This window comes from Crocuta crocuta, unplaced genomic scaffold (genome assembly GCF_008692635.1).
Source record: "Crocuta crocuta isolate KB4526 unplaced genomic scaffold, BGI_CrCroc_1.0 scaffold427, whole genome shotgun sequence".
NCBI classification, from domain to species: Eukaryota; Metazoa; Chordata; class Mammalia; order Carnivora; family Hyaenidae; genus Crocuta; species Crocuta crocuta.
The window spans coordinates 2,480,646-2,498,641 of record NW_027533273.1 but is presented as its reverse complement, the minus strand read 5'-3'; the positions used below and the strand labels follow the sequence as shown (position 1 = coordinate 2,498,641).

Sequence of the window (17,996 nt, the reverse complement as noted above, 5' to 3'; positions counted from 1 at the left end):
GGACTGCAGAGCTCTCTGATGCCCCCAGGGGCCCCTTATGGGTAACAGGCTTGGGATGGGGGACCTGGCTACTCTGTGCTTTCCAACAGTGCTCTCTGTCCTTCTGTGTGTGCATGTCTCTCTCATCAACCCACATGGACAATTCAACTCCGAGCCCTGCCCGTTTTACNCCCCCTCAGCTCCCCCAGAGATTTCTCCCTTCTGTGGCTCTCCTTCCCTTCACTCTGTCTTCCACCCTGACAGCCAGAGGGCTCTTTAGAAAACATCCATCAGGTCACCTCCTCTGATAAATATTTAACAAAACATCCAGAATCCTAGTGTGGATCTCAGGTCCTACAGGATCTGCTCTGTGCCCCTGGCCCCCGCCCCCTTCAGGAACCCCAGGGTCCCTCCCCATACTGTCCCCTCTGCCCAGGAATGCCCCCCCTTTCTACCTCACATGGAGCATTTTTCACTCAAACTGTCCCCTTCTCTATGTCATGACCCCTCCCTGGTGCAAGACTGCTTGTGCGTAGTTGGTTTCGTGTGACAATTAGAGTCAGAAGTGAATAATTTACAAAACATGTTTATGGAGGTACCTGGGTGGCTCACTTGGTTAAGCATCTGTCTCCTGGTTTCGGCTCAGGTTATGACCTCATGATTTGTGACTTCGAGCGTTTCATTGGGCTGTGTGCTGACAGTGCAGAGACTACCTAGGATTCTGTCTTTCCCTGCCCCTCCCCTGCTTGCTCACAAAATACATCCACATAAACTTATAAAAAGGGCACCTGGGTAGCTCAGATGGTTAAGCGTCTAACTTCAGCTCAGGTCATGATTTCATGGTTCATGGGTTCGAGCCCTACGTGGGGCTGTGTACTGATGGCTCAGAGCCTGGAGCCTGCTTCAGATTCTGTGTGTCTGTCTCTCTCTCCCCCTCCCCTGCTTGCACTCTGTCTCTCTCTCTCTCAAAAATAAGTAAACATTAAAAAAATTTTTTTTCAACAAAATTAAACTTAAAAAAACATACGTATCCTTGGGGTCTTCTTGATACACCATGTAAAATTGGTGAGAGGTTAGGACAGTGAAGCCTCAACAGAAACTTAGTATCTGGAATATCTAACTTTAAGTAAAACCATCAGTCAAGTCAGAGGGCCCCTTGTTCTGAGAAGAAGGGGTCAAGCGCCAGGATCATGGAGTTGGGGGGGGTGGTGTCTGACTGCTGGGTCTGCACTCAGACTTCTGGGGAACACTGCCTGCGTCTCCACTGCAGTCAAGTGAATAGATAAGCCAGTGGGCTTTGTGACTTAGGGGCCCAACTCAAGACTGGAAGAGGAGCCCCTGGTGAGCACTCACCACTGGGAGCCTGGAGAGCTGCGTTGAATGGTCCAGTCTCCCCAAGACCTGCCTCTCGCACCCCTCAGGTTTCAAGTAGAGAGACATGGAGAGGGAGGCACAGAATGGCCGCTGGAAAAGCAGGGGTCCAGCCAGGCCTCCACCCTGTTCAGTCCTATTGGGCCCTGACAAAACAGTGCCCCTCAGGGCAGCATAAAAGAACCTCGAACGTGGCCAGAAAACCCACACCCAAACCCCTGGCTGATGCCCACACAGCCTTCAGCTCTCAGCCAAGCATGCCCTGTTGTCCCCAGCCTTGAGCAGAGGACTCCATTTCCACACAAGGCATTTTCTTGCTCAGGTTAAAAAACATCAGACCAGGGGCACCTGGGTGGCTCAGTCAGTTAAGCGCCCGACTTCGGCTCAGGTCATGATCTCACAGTCCGTGGATTCGAGGCCTGCATCAGGCTTTGTGCTGACAGCTCAGAGTCTGGACTCTGTTTTGGGTCCTGTGTCTCCCTCTCTGACCCTCCCCTGCTTGCTCTCTCTCTCTCAAAATAAAGACATTTAAAAAAAAAAAAAACAAAAAAAAAACACCAGACCTCAAAGATCACAGGCAATGAACCCTCCTGCTCACATTCTGGGTCTGCCCCTAGACAGAGAAGGGCGCCCCTATAGGCCAGGGTCTTATGGGACCATACACTAGGCTCGGGTTAATGCAAACCGCCTATAAAGCCACAGTGCCTCACTGGGTGACAGAGACCTCAGACGACTGGCTCAGGCTGTGGGCTCAGACACTCGTGCATCGTTCTCATGTGACTGAACCACAAGTTCTTCAGATCCGGCTCTGGGAGAAAGCAACCCATGTATCTCAGAGGGGTTATCTAACGTGCAACTCCACTTGTGGGAACCAGGCAGGACCCTTCACAACAAGGGGACAGAGACCTGAAAGAGGCGATTCTGATCCTGTGCTAGAAGGTGGGTGCCACAGCTAAGGTGGCACTGAGCACAGTACCAGGCACAAAGAACTCCGTAAAACCCGACTGGTCCCGCGGTACAGCAGCATCATGCTCTAACAGCAGCAAACGCGGGCCCTGAGGTGGGCCGAATCCTGCCCACCCCCAGCCTGCCCTGGGATTCACCTGGGAGCTTGAGATGCCAGGCGGGGCCACCTGGGATGCACACACAGAGCAGGGAAGAGGAGGGCTTAGTACCAGTCGCTGATCCTTCTACTGTTTTAAACAGCTATTAGTGCTTTAAAAGCTTGGATTTCATATGGGCAAGTGGCCTCCGCAGCCCAGGGAGAAAGGTGGCATGTTGCAAGGCCAGAAGCAAATGCCAGGCCCTGCAGGAAGTGGCACTTGAGGAAGACTGGAGACTGGTGGCCAAAATGTCACATAGGAGCACTAGACACTAGAGGGTCCATCGTCCCTGGGAGGATGCTGTGTCCTGAGCCCTGGGACTGCCATGAAGGCAGCACCAAATCTCAGTGTGCATCGCATGAGCTGGGGTGCTGGTGTAATTATGACTTCCGGGAGTCTGGCTCTGGAATCTCTAACAAACACCACAGACTGGGGAGTCCCAATCTACCCTGGTAAGAGGTCAAAGTGGAGATGATTCATGAGGCTTATTAAATTCCCAGGGTACAAATCATCTGCCCTGATATGGGGACCCTGAGAGTCATTAAACAGCCCGTGGAGGGAAAGATGGCAAGGAATAGATTCCAAACTGCTGAGCTCTTGTACAGGACAAACAACTGAACAGTATCTTCCCTCCGTGGGAGCTCAGTCCCCAGAGACCAGCCACACTGGCCTTACTCACCGTCCGTTATGAGTGCTCTGCTGGTCAGAACCTTCCCCAGCATAAACTTCAGCACAGCCAGGATGCTGCAAAGGATCCCACTTAAAATGGAGACGCTGAATAGGAAGTCATCCTAGAAGAGAAAAGTTCCAGATTTCAACAGTTCACCTCCTGCTGGAGCGGATGATCTGCAAATCACTTGCCTTAAAGATCAGCTTTGCTCCCAGAACAAAAAATCAGTTGGGTATGCTGCCACCAGGTGGGAGTATGTTGCTTATTTTCATGCCTCAGTTACCCATGTCATTGGGAACTGGAAAAGGTGACCAAAACCAAATAATCCAGATTTATATTTCCTTAGACACTAAGTATTTCTTTTCCTGCAGGAGAGTCTTCTAAATGTTATTCCGCCAAAGTGTTTGGCAATCAATGATCAATAACACAATTGGTCAGAAGGCTGAGAGCAGTGCGTGCAATGTGAGGTTTTTCACAAATAATTCAAAAAGCAGCTGGAGAAGAGGGGAACATGTAAGAACACCACTGGACTAAGAACACTTCAACACCGAGCCGAGTGACTTGGCCACAGGGTCAATTATGGCTGAAGCTGCTTAGAACCATGTTTGAGCCTTAAATTCACGCAAGGCAATTAGAAGTTCAAATATAGCCTTCAAGGTGGGGAAAAGGCATCTAAAAATATAGTCTGCTGTTGACATTATCTCAGCACTTCCTGTAAGTTTTTACCTTCACTTTGCAAGCAAATGAATGAGTCACACACACAAAGGCCGGCACCACTATCTCATGACATTAGGGCCCGTCGAACTCCTCAGCTGGGAGCTCCCATGCATCACTCCCATGCCACACAGCCTCCAGACTCTCTCCAATATTACAATGCAACTTCCAGCAGACATGTGGTAAAGCATCACATATATACAAAGAAACAGGATTCCTTAAGCATCTTATTATCTAAATTCACTAACCTAGCAACAGAAAGCTGGGAAGAAGGAAGACAGCCAGTTTTCCCCATTTTAAAACGAAACAAAGTCATTTGAAAAATCACCTCCCTGGAAATAGGATATCTGTAAGGCATGAAAGCATCTCTCCCACGATACTAATCAACGATGGTTGGTTTTAACTTATGTCCCCACATCCTTTGCTAATCCTTTTTCTGGGAGGTGCAGCTGAATTTCTTCCTCTCTGAGTGTGGGCTGGACTCATGACGGGTATCTAACAAATAGGGTACGGACAGGGGAAAATAGTAACTTTTCAGTGGAGAAGCCTGGCAAGTGATCTTAGCCAAGTGATCAAGATTAACAAAACCATTCATAAGTTATGCCAATACCTATCATGTACTTCCTGATATGATGTGAACAGAGAGATGAGAACACAGCTTAGTGTTCTACCCAAAAATCAGTCCTCAGCTGAATCTTGAAAAACACCAAACACACCCATACTGAGGGACAGTCTACCAAATGCCTGACCACTACCCCTCAAATATGTCAAGGTCATGAAAGATAAGGGACAACTAAGAAACACTAACTAGAGACTAGGGAGATGGAGGACTAAACCCAACATGGTGTCCTGGACTGGATCCTTGAAAAGAGAAAGGACATTAAGTGGAAAAGCTGGGGGAAATGGGATGGAGCCTAGAGTTTTGTTAATAGCTTCGTAATCTCATAGTTTGGGCAAATGTGCCCTGGTTATCTTGTGAGATATTAATCTCCAGGGTACATAGGAATTCTCTGTAATGTCTTTGTGACTCTTCTATAAATCTAAAATTATTTCAAATTTTCAAGTTCTTTAAAATAATCACCTTGCTGAATTACTATTATTGTTGTTGTTGTAATTTCACCTCCTCAAATTATCAGTAAGGACTGTGCCAAACTTAGCCTCTTGGCAAATCCCAAGTCCCTGCTGTGGATGAGGTGACAAAGCAGGGTCAATGGGGGGTTGAGGATGAGGGTGGGACAAGGATCTCCAAACCCCAACACCCTTTGTGCAGGGACTCCGTCTAATCATGGGTGTTGGCACCCACAGGATATAATGCAAATGTAATTAAGGAATTACCTACCAATGCAGACCCAGTTGCTGACAGGATTCAGAAAGCCTAAGTTGGGAGAATGACACAGTCAAGCACACTGAGACCCCAAATTCAGAGGCTGAATTCTCACTTTGTTCACCTCATACCGAAAGCCTTTCTGATTCCATTCAATCTTTGTTGACAAAGCCTTCATTCCTAAATTCCCAGGAGTAGAGAAAGTCTGCATTCACCCCATTTAAGTCCCAAAGAGCTGGGGTGACCCCTAGATCCATCTTGAGAAGAGCTACTATGGCTTTGGCAGTCCTCTGCTGGGTCTGCTAGCCCAAGGGACTCACTGCTGAACAGGGGCTTGGCTGAAGGGCAATGATGCACCAGCAGACCTTTGCTCAAATCTGGACTCCACTGCTTAATGGGGAAACAAACCGAAGCTCTCAAATCTCAATTCTCCCTTCCGTGGGGTAAGGGTGATACCTGAAGCCCCTGGCAAGCAGACCATATGCAGTAAAAGGTAGCAATTGGTGTTAAAGGACCCAAGCACATTATCTATGCACTAACTGATTCCACCAAGCAGCCACCCTAAGTGCTACTGACGAGTCCCAAATTATGCTGAGCACTCCTATAAAGGAAACGCAGGGAACTTATTACCCAGAAAAAAGTATGCATAGTGAAATGTAAATAGAGGAAAAACTACTAGTGGGACCCAGAGTGGCTTGTCAAGGCTTCTGCTACATCACCTGTGTCACTGAGTCTAGGCCAGTAGGGGTGAAATGCAGTTCCAGGCCATCTTCCCAGTACGAGCTGTCCTTACTCTGCTTTGCTCTACGCCCACATTTCCTTCCTTCCAGGCAGCCCTGCTGACTTCAGGGACAACAGCCTGACAGATGCTGCTTCTGTAGCCCCCATCACCCTGTAAAGTCTCATCACGGCAATAAAGACCTATTCTGTGCTAGAGTGGTTCCAGTTCTCTGCTTGAACCCAAACACTACTTTCAGAAGGACGCTTCGAAGTGTTTCAAGCAGTGCCTGGCTGTTGAAAAAGGTCATCAAGAAGACGTGACTGCCAGGTGACCTGCAAGCTGCACCAGGCAACTGGAGGCTCCCCAACTCTCACTCTGTCCTTAGAATGTGCATTCCACTTGTCGTCCCCTCTCCCCAAAGATGTCCCCAGGATACAGCCCTGAAACAGAAATGTGGTGTTGGGGCTATCTGGATTGGGTAGGAGATTGAACCCAGTTAAAACCTATATATAAACTTTTGAGATTTGGTGGACAGGTTTATGGAAATCTACTTATCTTGTGGCCACCGGAGACAATCGTCATATCTAAGTTCACGTGATAATAAAACCTGCCACCTACCAATCTGAAGGGGTCTTCCTCTTTCTTTCAAATACACCATGTATGGGGGCCAGTTTCAGATTACACTTGGGAAGCCCCAAGGAACTTGTGAGACAGCTGGTGAGCCAGCCAAGAGTGAGGCATAGGCAGGGGAAATCCAGAATTGGCTGTCAACTTCTATGTGGGGAGAGACAGGCCATATATTAGATGCTTGTGGACCCCTTTGTGGGGGGCGGGGGGCAGAAACACCAACTACTTTAACACACTCATCTGAGGAACAGCACAAAGTGCACTGGCCTCTACTGTGGGCAGTCGGGCTGGACACTGATGCCCAACTAGAGGCTGGAGTTCGGGTTAGAGTTGGAAGAGCTGAGGTTAGAGGACATACAGTGGCCCGCTATTCTGCTGACTTCTGGGCTGGCCACCAAGGTGGGAGAGCAGGATAATCAGCTGGAGACCTTAGTGTGACTTTCTGCAAAGCCAGGAGGGTGCAAGGACCCAGAATGAAGATCTGGGCCCTTGGGACACAGCCTTGTTAGGATGCTAAGCCCTGGAACCTCTGGTCAAGTGAGGAGAATGAAGAGGATGTGGTGGTAACGGGTGAGGAAACAGCCCAAGGAGCCCCATGCCACCAACCTTTAATAGAAAGGAAAATTTTAAACAGCACTTAAACAAAACACTCTTAGGAGAAATTGTGCGTTCTTTCTTAATCCCTTTACGTTGTAACTCTTATCATGCCTTTGAAATGTAAGCACCCCAGAAGGTAACCCCAAGGATCCTCACCGAAACTGAGGAGGAGAAAGGGGAAAGAGGATTTTTAAATACAGGCTGCTGAAGGAATTTCTCTGTCCCAAATCTAGTCATCAGCCTCCAGAAGATTACTCATCAAGGGCTCAGGTTCTGAAATGAGAGCTATGGGGTCTCTACGTCTGTCTCATACATGTTTATGTATGTCTATGGATCTAGGTTATGTGTGTGTGATGTTTTTATACCTCCAGAGGGCACTGCCGTAAAATTATTCTGTAAATGAGCCCTATTTAATTAGCTTTAAGAAAAATAAGCTTTAATTACAAACATGAGCTAAATAACATAAAACTAAAACACAATTTTCTTTCATCTTTTAAAAGGACAAAGTTTTCTTGCACTATTGGTCTCCATTAGACGAGATTCTGAAGTTTTTATATACCTTTTAAGTAATCTAGTCCAGGGGAAAAAAAGGATTCTGTTTTGTCAAAATAATTTCCTGTGCTTCATGTTATCTGTCAGGTCTCTGATTACTTAACAAAACTGCATTTCTGACAAAAAGGGATGTGTTTTTTACAACCGTGTAACTTTCTGTGTTTGCCTTTGAAGTCTTTGTCACTTTAGTTAAATGGATAATTAAATATTGTTTCACAGTGACCTGTGATCCTATTTAATCAAGTGTTTTTAAACCTTTCGTTATCTTTGACAAGCTTCCCAAAAATCAAATTCTTAATGAAATCTTAACTATGAACAAACTTTGGGATTTTTCCAGAGGGTCCCCACAATATGTCAAAAGGTATGTTCTCCTTATGAAAGGAAGATGTTGAACTAATTAGAAATGTTAAATTTCTTGAGAAGCATTGTCAAATATGAATGATGCTCAACTTCTTTAGGGCATATTTGTTTGAAATTCCTAAAAATCTGGTATTTCCTGGTAAAATGTTGTCAATCATAATTTCAAAATGTAGGTCACAAAAATAACCACATTCTCTTAATTACATTATAATGAACTCTCTCAAATCTCTAACCTGGGCCATTTTTAAGTCCTTTGTCACTTGCAGATCTTATTCTGATGCTCTGGCAAAAAGTGTTCCTGCAGAAAGTACTTCAATGTCAAGGAGATTCACAGAAAAGATTTTGACTAGTAATGGTTTCTGATAACTAAGATCAAGTTGCCTTCATGTGGAAGGGATAATAATGAACTTTTCAAGTACTCCCCCAAGGCTACCTGCATATTCCCACAGTATGTTATGGGATGGGAACTTAAGACCTCTCCTTGGGTCTCTACAAACCCTATCGGTAAAATGGGCCCATGACATTGACGGTCTAACGTTAACATGTGAAGACTGCCTTTGCTGCAGGTACTATGCAGGCTTTGCTGGAATATCTGCAAGGGGGAAAATGGGCAGTGAACCCACAGAAAATTCAAGGCCAAGGTGCTGCAATAAGGTTCAAGGTATTGTTTGGTCAGGTAAGATTCTCTCTGTCTCAGAACTGATAAGATGCAAACCTGTTCATCCCTTAGGGCTGTGAAAGAGATACAAGCCTTGGTAGAAATCTGGAGTTTTTAGAGGATTTGTATTCCCATCTGGCACAATGTCCCTCTCTCATATGCCACCTGGTAAAGAAAGGGCACATATGGGACTAGAGATTAGAGCAGCAAGCCACCTTTGAGAAGGCAAGAATATTAATGACACAGATTAAAGCTCTGGGCATCTCCCAAAGAGAGCTACCATTTGAGTTAGATGTGTCTATGACTCCAGAAGGTATGAGTCAGACACTGTGGCAGAGACAACAAAGGAAAGTGCCCCTAGGATTGTGGGTCCCAGCTCTGGAAGGGGACAATACCTGATACACCCCCACAGAACAACTGCTCCTAGTGCTATATACAGAATTCCTCCAGATGGAGCCTCTCCAGAAGGAATGAACCGCAGTAGCCACTAGGCTGCCCGGAGCTATTTGTGAAACGTAGCTATTAACCCTTGGCACTGAGAGTTGGGCCGTCCTAAAGAAATTAACCCTATGGCTTAGACAATGAGAAATCAAGGAATGGATGAATCGTAAATAGGCTCTTGTGGGATCAGGATGTATGGAGGGGCACTGGGTGCCTGCAGAAGCCTAAGGCAGTCCTCACTATTTTCTACATCCTGGCTACTAAGGCACTGGATACTACTGGCAATCAAGAAGCCAATGACCTAAAAAAAAAAAAAAAATTAAAAACAAAAAAAGGAAGCTGATGCCCTACCCAAGAACCAGCCCCAGGAACTGACCCTTTAATAGATACCAAAAGAAGATCGGGTACATACAGAGTAGCCACCACAATGCCATGAGATGTCATATTGCCAAGGATGCCAAACTGGACTTGAAATACAGTGGCTTGGGTACTGCTGTAACAGCATGTCGTAGGTATTCTAAACACTCAAGGCAACTGCCAAAGGAGTCTGAGGCCAACCACCAAAGCTCTCAACTCCTAAGTGTGGCAAATTGATTAAACTGGTCCCCTCCCTCTGAGCGAAGGTTCTTAATATGCCCTGGTTTGTGCAGACACTGAATCTGCCCTAAGTTTTCCCATGTCATTGTGCAAACCAGGCTGCCACCATTAGAGGATTTAAGAAGCTGACTACCATGTATGGACACCCTTGTTGAACAGACAGTGCTTTGGAGTCGGGGTGGGGGGTTGCTAAACATTTCAAAGGTCATACTGTGTAAGACTAGGCAAAAGAACATGACACTGAATGCAGGTTCCACCTCCCCTATTACCCATAAGCAACTATTTCCTTGTTGGAAAGGAAAACAGAATGTTAAAGCAGATTAAATTACTAACAAGTCAAACCACCTCAACTGCACAGACTGAAGTACTGTCCCAGGTCTTGATACATTTAAATGATCAACCAGGAGGGTCTGTGACCCCATATGCCAGACCAGGGAGCCCTGCCAAGGCCCCCGGTACTGTGAAGGTATGGAAGCTGCCATCAACAGCCACTGCCCTGACTCTCACTGTGGGTCAACATGCCATGCTGCTGGGAACACCAAGTCCTCTCACGTCAGGGAAAGGACTTATCTACTGGAATTTGCAATGGGATGTCTGCCAAGGCAGCTGAGTTACTTCAAACCCCCAGGGAAGGCTGAATTACTCTCCACTGGGATCCTGTCACCCTGATACATGCACCACTGAGAGGGGGAATGTCGGGGGTCTGGTGTGTCATGTCTCGCCCCCAATCCACCTCCTCACCTGACAGCTCTGCCTCTCCCAGCCAGCACATAGGGCACATGCAACCAGGTCACATTTCTAAAGCTGCCAACCTCCCTCTCCTCAAAGCTGGGTGGGCATTTTTTTTCTTTCCCACTGGTACAATCATTTGACTGCCATCTTTGTTCCTTCTATTGGCCTGGGGATAGGTTATAGCCACCCAGCAAGCCTTAAATGAGAGCCAAAAGTCCTGTCCTTACTGTAATGCGGGTAATGAAAAAGCTGTCCTCCAAAATTGGATAGCCTTAGACATTATTACTGCACAATTATCCAAACAGAAGGTTGTCCATTCGTATCTGATGAGTCTGCTAGTGTGTCATCTTTATTAAATCACATGACAGTGTAAGTGAATACTGACTGATGTGATCCCCAGGCCTAGGAGACTAACAAAATTGTTTGGGTCATGGGGCTCTTGGTGGAAAAAGTTGTCACTGATTATGGGAATTACTGTCTTCCTTGTTTTTTCTCTTGCACGGTTGCTGTGGTATCTACCAAATAGCTGTCAAATGAGCCATCTCCAAGCCAATGAACCTTGCCTGACCAGTCAGGGAGAACTGTGGAACAGGGGACATATAATATTGTAAATGCCGGTCATGAGCGGTGAAATTTTGGAGGAGGTCAAGAACACATGACCACCAGCTGGCCTGCAAACTGGACTGAGCAATTGGAGGCTCCCACCCCCTCCCCTGTCCATGGAATTTGAGTTCCACTTGTCATCCCCACCACCACTCCTAAAGGTGCTTGAGACAGAAACATGGTGTTGAGGCTGTCTGGACCACGTATGTGACTGAATGCAGTTATAACCTCTATATAAACTTTTTAAGATTCCGGCAGGCAGAAATAGCTTGTTTTGCAGCCGCCCAAGACAAGCCTTATAAGTCCCGGTGCTTATCACACCTGCTACCTACCTGTCTGGAGTGGGCTGTCTCTCTTTGGTCTCTCCCTGCCCTCCACTTACAGGGGATGGTTTCAGACTACACTCGGGAAGCATCCAAGGAGATTGAAAACTAATGCTGGCACAGAGTAAATGCTATATTTAAATGTGCAGAAGCCAATATGCAAAACTCAGGCTTTTCCTGTCCGTGGATGATTTCTACCAACTACCCTCTGCTTCTAGGATCAGCTCTGAGGGAAAAACTGCTTTCCTGAAGTCTGGCAGGACGGAGACTGTGCCCATCTCAAAGCCTCCCCCAGAACTCGGAGGTCTTGCTCACTACTGCTGCACCGATCTGCCTCAGAGAAAAGTAAACCCTAGGACCTAGGCTGGCATAGACCTGCCAAACTCCCTCTCTCAAAACCAGTTTTTGGCACTCTAGAAGTCCTCTGTAATTTCCCCTCCCAAGCCCACGTGGCTCTCTGTTCTCCACATAATGTCACAGAGAAGTAGTCATCAGCTTGCTCGTCACATCAGTTCCTGTTATGGACGGTGTTCCCTCAAAATGCTTATGTGGAGCCCCTAACCCCAATGCAATGGTTTTGAGATGAGGGAGGCCTTTCAAATGTGATTAGGGTTAAATGAGGTCATGCAAATTAAGCCCTCATGATTTGTCCCCTTCTAAGAAGAGGAAGACATCTCTCTTGCTTTCTTTACCGGCATACCCCGAGGAAGGGTCAGGTGAGCCCCTAGTGAGAAGGCAAGCTATCTGTCATCCAATGAGAGATCCTTCACTGAACACTGCTCCTGTTGCCACCTTGACCTAGGAGTTCCAGTCTCCAGAATCATAAGAAATAAATTCCTGTTGTTTAAGCCCCCAAACCTATGGTATTTTGTAATGGTGTCTCCCAAGCTGACTGAGAAAGTCCTGCACGTAATAGCAAAAGGAGTTTCTGAAAGGATTCCTTCCCAAAGATTGGGAAGCTAGAGCAGATAGGGCTAATGATGAGAAACACAACCTGAGCAGGTATGTACCACCGCTGACTTCTTTCAAAGTGTAGCCACACCAGTCATGTCACATTTAATTCTCACAGCCCAGCCATGTGGGAATCTGACGTGGAGAAACAGATGTACAGAGGCTAAATGACTTGTTCAGGGTCACCCAGCTAATGGCAGGACCTGGATTTGTTCCCAGCTGTAACGTAGACTGGAGCACCTCCTCTGTGGTCTCGTAAATCTCTCATGTTATTGAACTGTGGACTCTGTAAGACAGGGTGATAGCCTCCCGCTGGTTAGGTATTCAGTTTTCACTGTTTAAGGCACTGGGTGCCCATGATTTCTCACAGCTGAATCTTTACTTACTAGAAGATCAGGGCAAAAAGGTTAAAAAAAATTAGCCACTCAGAAGCCACAGACAAATATATATTAAAGGTAAATGATACCTAGACTTTGTCATGGTGCAAGCCTTTTATAACCATCTCAAAGCTACAAAAAGTGGATATACTTTACTACCCAAAAAGTAAAGCATATGCAGGGGATATGTGATATACAAATGCAAACTAGGAAAAAGTATTATCACAAAGGGTTAACCTCCCTACTATATAAAGAGCTCTCAGAAATCTCTGAGAAAAAGTCCAAAAAACTAACAGAAAAATGGACAAAGGACAATTAGAAAACAACAATTAATTTTAAACCTATGAAAGACACTTAAACTCACTCATAAAAACAACAAAACCAAATCTACACTGAGATATTTTTACCTAACCAAAAATATTAACAACTTTTGCCGCTTGAAAGACACTATTTGAAAATGAAGGAAAAAATATTTGTAAACATATTTGTTAAATTACTTGCATCCAGAATATATTAAGAATTCCTACAACTACCTAAGAAAACAGATGACTCAAGTTTTTAAAAATGAGCAAAAGATATGACCAAACATTTCACCAAACAAGATATATGACTAGCCAATAAGCACATGAAAAGATGGCCAAGATCAGCAGTCAATGAGGAAATGGACATCAAAACCACTAAGACACGACTACAAACACATGCATTAGAATCAATAAAATTAAAAACAGATAATACCCAGTAAAGATGTGGAGTGACTGGAATTTTCATATACTGCTAGTAGGAAGATATATCACTCTGTATAAACAGGCTAGCCATTCCCTATAAATGGAGACTTACCATAGGACTCAGCAATTCATTGGTATTTACCAAGAGCAGCAAAAGTCTGTGTCCACACAAGAGCCTGTACACCGATGTTCTAAGCTACTATTTTCGTACTGTCAAAAAACTGAAAACAACTCAAATGTCTAACAACTGGTGAGTGAAATGGGATGTGTGCACACAACGGAATACAACTCAGCAGTGAAACTGAAGCAAGTACTAACACATTCAGCAAGCACATGACTACATTGAAAAGGCATTATCCTAAGTGAAAGAAGGCAGGCACGAGGGACCGAATAATTTATTATTTCACTTATATCACATTCTAGAAAAGGAAAACCATGCTGACAGAAAGTAGTTCAATGGCTAGGGAGAGAGGGCAATTAATACCCTCAGAAATGCATGATGAAACTTTCTGGAGTGACAAAAATAGTCAATACTTTCATGGTGTTGGTAGTTTTGTGACTTATATGCATCAAAACCCATCAAATCCCTTGGGTGAATTTTACTGTATGTATATTCTATTTCAATAAAACTATATATTTTTTTAAAAAGCAACTTATCAGGGTGTCTGGGTGGCTTAGTCTGTTGAGCATCTGACTCTTGATTTCAGCTCAGGTCATGATATCACAGTTTCATGAGTTCAAGCCCTGTATCAGGATCTGCACTGACAGTGTGGAGCCTGCTTGGGATTCTCTCTCCTTCTCTCCCCTCTGCTCCTCCCATGTTCTGTCTCTCTCTAAATAAATAAATAAAGTTTAAACAAATTTTAAAAATTAAAAAAAAATTAAAAGCACTTTATCTCAGGGATCCTTAGGTGACAACCACTAATATTTACATAATTTAGCTTATGCAGATTATCATAATGTACATAATGTCCATTATCATAATGTGAGTCTGAAGACAGAGATCAAAGTACAGTCATTATGAAGATTAAATCAGAGGCTTAGAGAGGTCAATAGTAGAACATGGGCCCAAAGGGTCTGACTTCCAGTCTCATGAATTTCCTACTGATGTATTTGCATTGTCTGAATGAGTCAACACTCCTTTTTATAGACTTATCTCAAGTGTTTCCTCCTCTACTAAGTGTTTCCTGACAACTCATACTCTAAGAATTAACACTTGCACCCCATGCCCCCTCCCTCTGGACCACATTCGCATGGGTCCCGTGACACGGCCTTCACTTCCTTCCTACACTGTCTCTCCCTCCTACCAGCTCGCTAAGAAGAGAGATCCTTTCTCATCTACCTCAGCATCTATCCCCATGGTAAGAAAAACTGTTTGTGATATGACCGCAGACCAATCAGAATGGCTACTATCAAAAACACAAGAAAGCAAATGTTGGTGAGGATGTAAAGAAAAAGAACCCTCATGCACTATTGGTGGGAATGTAAACTCGTGCAGCCACCATGGAAAACAGTACAGAGGTTCCTCCAAAAAATTAAAAATAGAACTACCATATGATCAAGTACTTCTATTACTGGGCATTTACCCAAAGAAAACAAAAACACGAATTTGAAAAGAGACACGGACCCCTATGTTTATTTCAGCATGACTTACAATAGCCATGATATGGAAGCAGCACCAGTGTCCATCAATGATGGGTGGGCAAAGAAGGTTGTATATATACTGGAATATAATGGAATATTACTCAACCATAAAAAGAATGAAACTGTTCCATCTGCAACAACACAGATGAACCTACAGGGCATTATGTTAAGTGAAATAAGGCAAAGAAATACAAATACTACATAATTTCACTTATATGAGGGATCTCAAAACAAATGATCAAACAAACAATAACAAAAAGAAAATAATTCATAAGTACAGAAAACAAATTGGTGGTTGACAGAGGGGCGGGGGATGAGAAGAAGTGGGCCAAATAGGTAAAGGCAATTAAGAGGTACAAACTTTCAGTTATAAAATAAATAAGTCGTAAGAATGAAAATACCAGCATAGGGATATAGTCACTAATATTGTAAAAATTTTGTATGGTGACAGATGGTTAACTGCTCCACTGTGGTCAACATTTGCAATGTATGTAATTGTTGAATCACTATGTTGTACATCTGAAATTATTATATATGAAGTATACTTCAATTAAACATTTTTAAAACCATACTGTCGTATACAGAGGGATGTCACAATCATAATCAACAGTCTTTTACAAGCCATTTTATGGAAGACACAGAAACGTTTATCCACATCACCAATGCCATCTTCACCCTCAGTGAAAGTCAAGAGCGTAGCATTAAAAACCTAACTTAGGAAAAGCATTTTGGGGGTGGAGGGGGTATAGAGAGAAGGGGCTAGGCTGACTGGTTCTCCAATGATCAAAGAGGATGCTGGGATACACCTTGGAGTGTGAAGACACTCCACCCCAGGGAGCGTTCTTGAGCGCCAGCTGTTTCCCTGGCCTGTTGGAGGGAAGCAGGACATTGGTGAGAATGAGACTGAAATTCTGGGCAGCCCGACCCTCACACTCATACTCCAAGACACCAGACAGACATGGGATGGATCTCAACATAGCCCTCCATTCCCTGCCAGCCAGGGCCGTGGGACATAGAGGCTTGATGGCAAGAACACTCCCCATGCCTATCGCCATAGCTGCTGAGCTAGTCTTACCCTGCAGGCAACAATCCATGATCTCCCAGCTGTAACTTCAGGACAGCTTATGACAAGCCACCTTAGCCTACTTTCAACACAGACTCTATGTTTCAGACCACATGTGACAAAAGCCAATAGTCCATCTGACAGAATGTTTTTTCCAAGAGCTAGTAATGCCTCTAAAATTTTCCACCTTCCTTGATGCCCAAATGTGAAAAGTAATGCTTTAACTCAATGGAATAAATCACTTTGGGAGGAATTCCAAGAGCCTGACAGACTTTGGTGGTACAAAAAGGTTCCCACCTCTAACTCATCAGTCTACACCAAGACTAATCCTGTCTTACCTAAGAGACTGAGTCATTGAGACATGCCCCCAGCATCACCACAGCCAGTGCCCCAAATCCAGCCCAATGCCCAACAAGGGAGAGCACAGTGTATAAACATGAGGTGGTCTTAAAATCAAAGAGCATTAGAGTTGGAAGAGGACTTGGAGACCATCTTATCCAGGCTGCAGGTGGGAAAACTGAGGCTCAGAAAGGCAGGTGGCTCTCCCAAAGACATCAGAGAAACAGTAGCAGAGCTCAGGGCTCCCAACCATGCTCTGCCTCTCCCGGGCCGGCCTGACACTACCAACCCCCTTCTAATTCTCTATGCCCAGGCTGGGATGTGGTGAAAGCCACAGGGCTCATTTTAGGATTCAAAGGCAATTAGGGGAGGCAATAAATCCTGATTTGGTGGAGGACCTTCGTTGAATGTGTGACAGTCATCTCGCATTAGCTCAGGAGAATGTGGTCTGCCAGATCTGAACTTCAGGCAGCTCTTCTCCAGGAGAACACAGGACCCTTGCACTGCCTCACACTATGCTGGCCTGGCAGGTGATAGCCACCATGACCCGATGTGCACTGATAAGATGAAGATCATTTCCACCTCTTCCCAGCCAGCCAAACTGAACAAAACCAAGTGGATGAAGAGGACTCCTCTGCCCTCACCTTTACCCCCTCCCTTTCTCTCACTTTGGTCCAGCCACACCAGCCTCTGCCCTTCTCCTCGTGCACACAAACATGCTCCTACCTCAGGACCTTGCTCATGCGGCTGCTCCCTCTCATTCCCTCACTTGCATCATACTTGTGCTCAAATATCACCTGCTCAGTGAGGTGGTCCTTGACTGTAATCCCTCCCCATCCCCTGATCTTTTTTTTTAATAATCTGTTTTCAACATTTAAACTCATGTGTGACTCTTTAAAAGTAACAAACTGAAAATTCAGTTCCTCATTTGACTAGCCACGTTCCAAATGCTTGGTAGCCACATAGGGCTCTTGGTTATCAGGTTGGAGAGTGCAGATCTAGCACATTTCCATTATCACAGAAAGCGTTATTGGATAGTACTGACTTGGAAACAAGCAGGTTATTGTTGCTGAACTGGGATAAGGCAGTAAATAGCTAGGAGGTGGTCGAGACAAGGGCAGTAGAGGTGCCAATAGACGACCTGGCAAATGGTCATCAAAGGAAGCAGTGAGGCAGGGCCATCGGCCCTGAGTTGAGCAAACACACAGAGCTAACATTCATCACGGCTGAATAACCCCCAGCCTCCGAAAGGCACCTAGGGATTAGTTTTGTTTGTTTTAAATATGATATACCTTTTTATTGAGGTGTAATTAACATACAGTAAAAGGCACAGCTCTTAGACATTTGATTTAATGAATTCTCTCAGTGGGAACACCCATTTAACCACTTCCCAAACAAAATATAGAACATTTCCATTACTGTAGAAGGTTCTTGTGTGTCCCTTTCTCCAGCCCCTGCGACCACATTCTGACTGCGACCACCTCAGAGTAATTTTGTCTATTTCCTGAGTTTTACATACACGAAA

General features: G+C 45.0%; 1 protein-coding gene across 1 annotated transcript in view; it reads right to left on the bottom strand.

Moving 5' to 3' along the window:
* Positions 1–17,996, bottom strand: part of TMEM163 (transmembrane protein 163) — a 245,389-nt gene that overhangs the window by 8,417 nt on the left and 218,976 nt on the right. Inside the window, exon 6 of the mRNA XM_077747882.1 lies at positions 3,133–3,244. Within this exon, the coding sequence (XP_077604008.1) occupies positions 3,133–3,244 (112 nt within the window). The remainder of the gene's footprint in view (positions 1–3,132; positions 3,245–17,996) is intronic.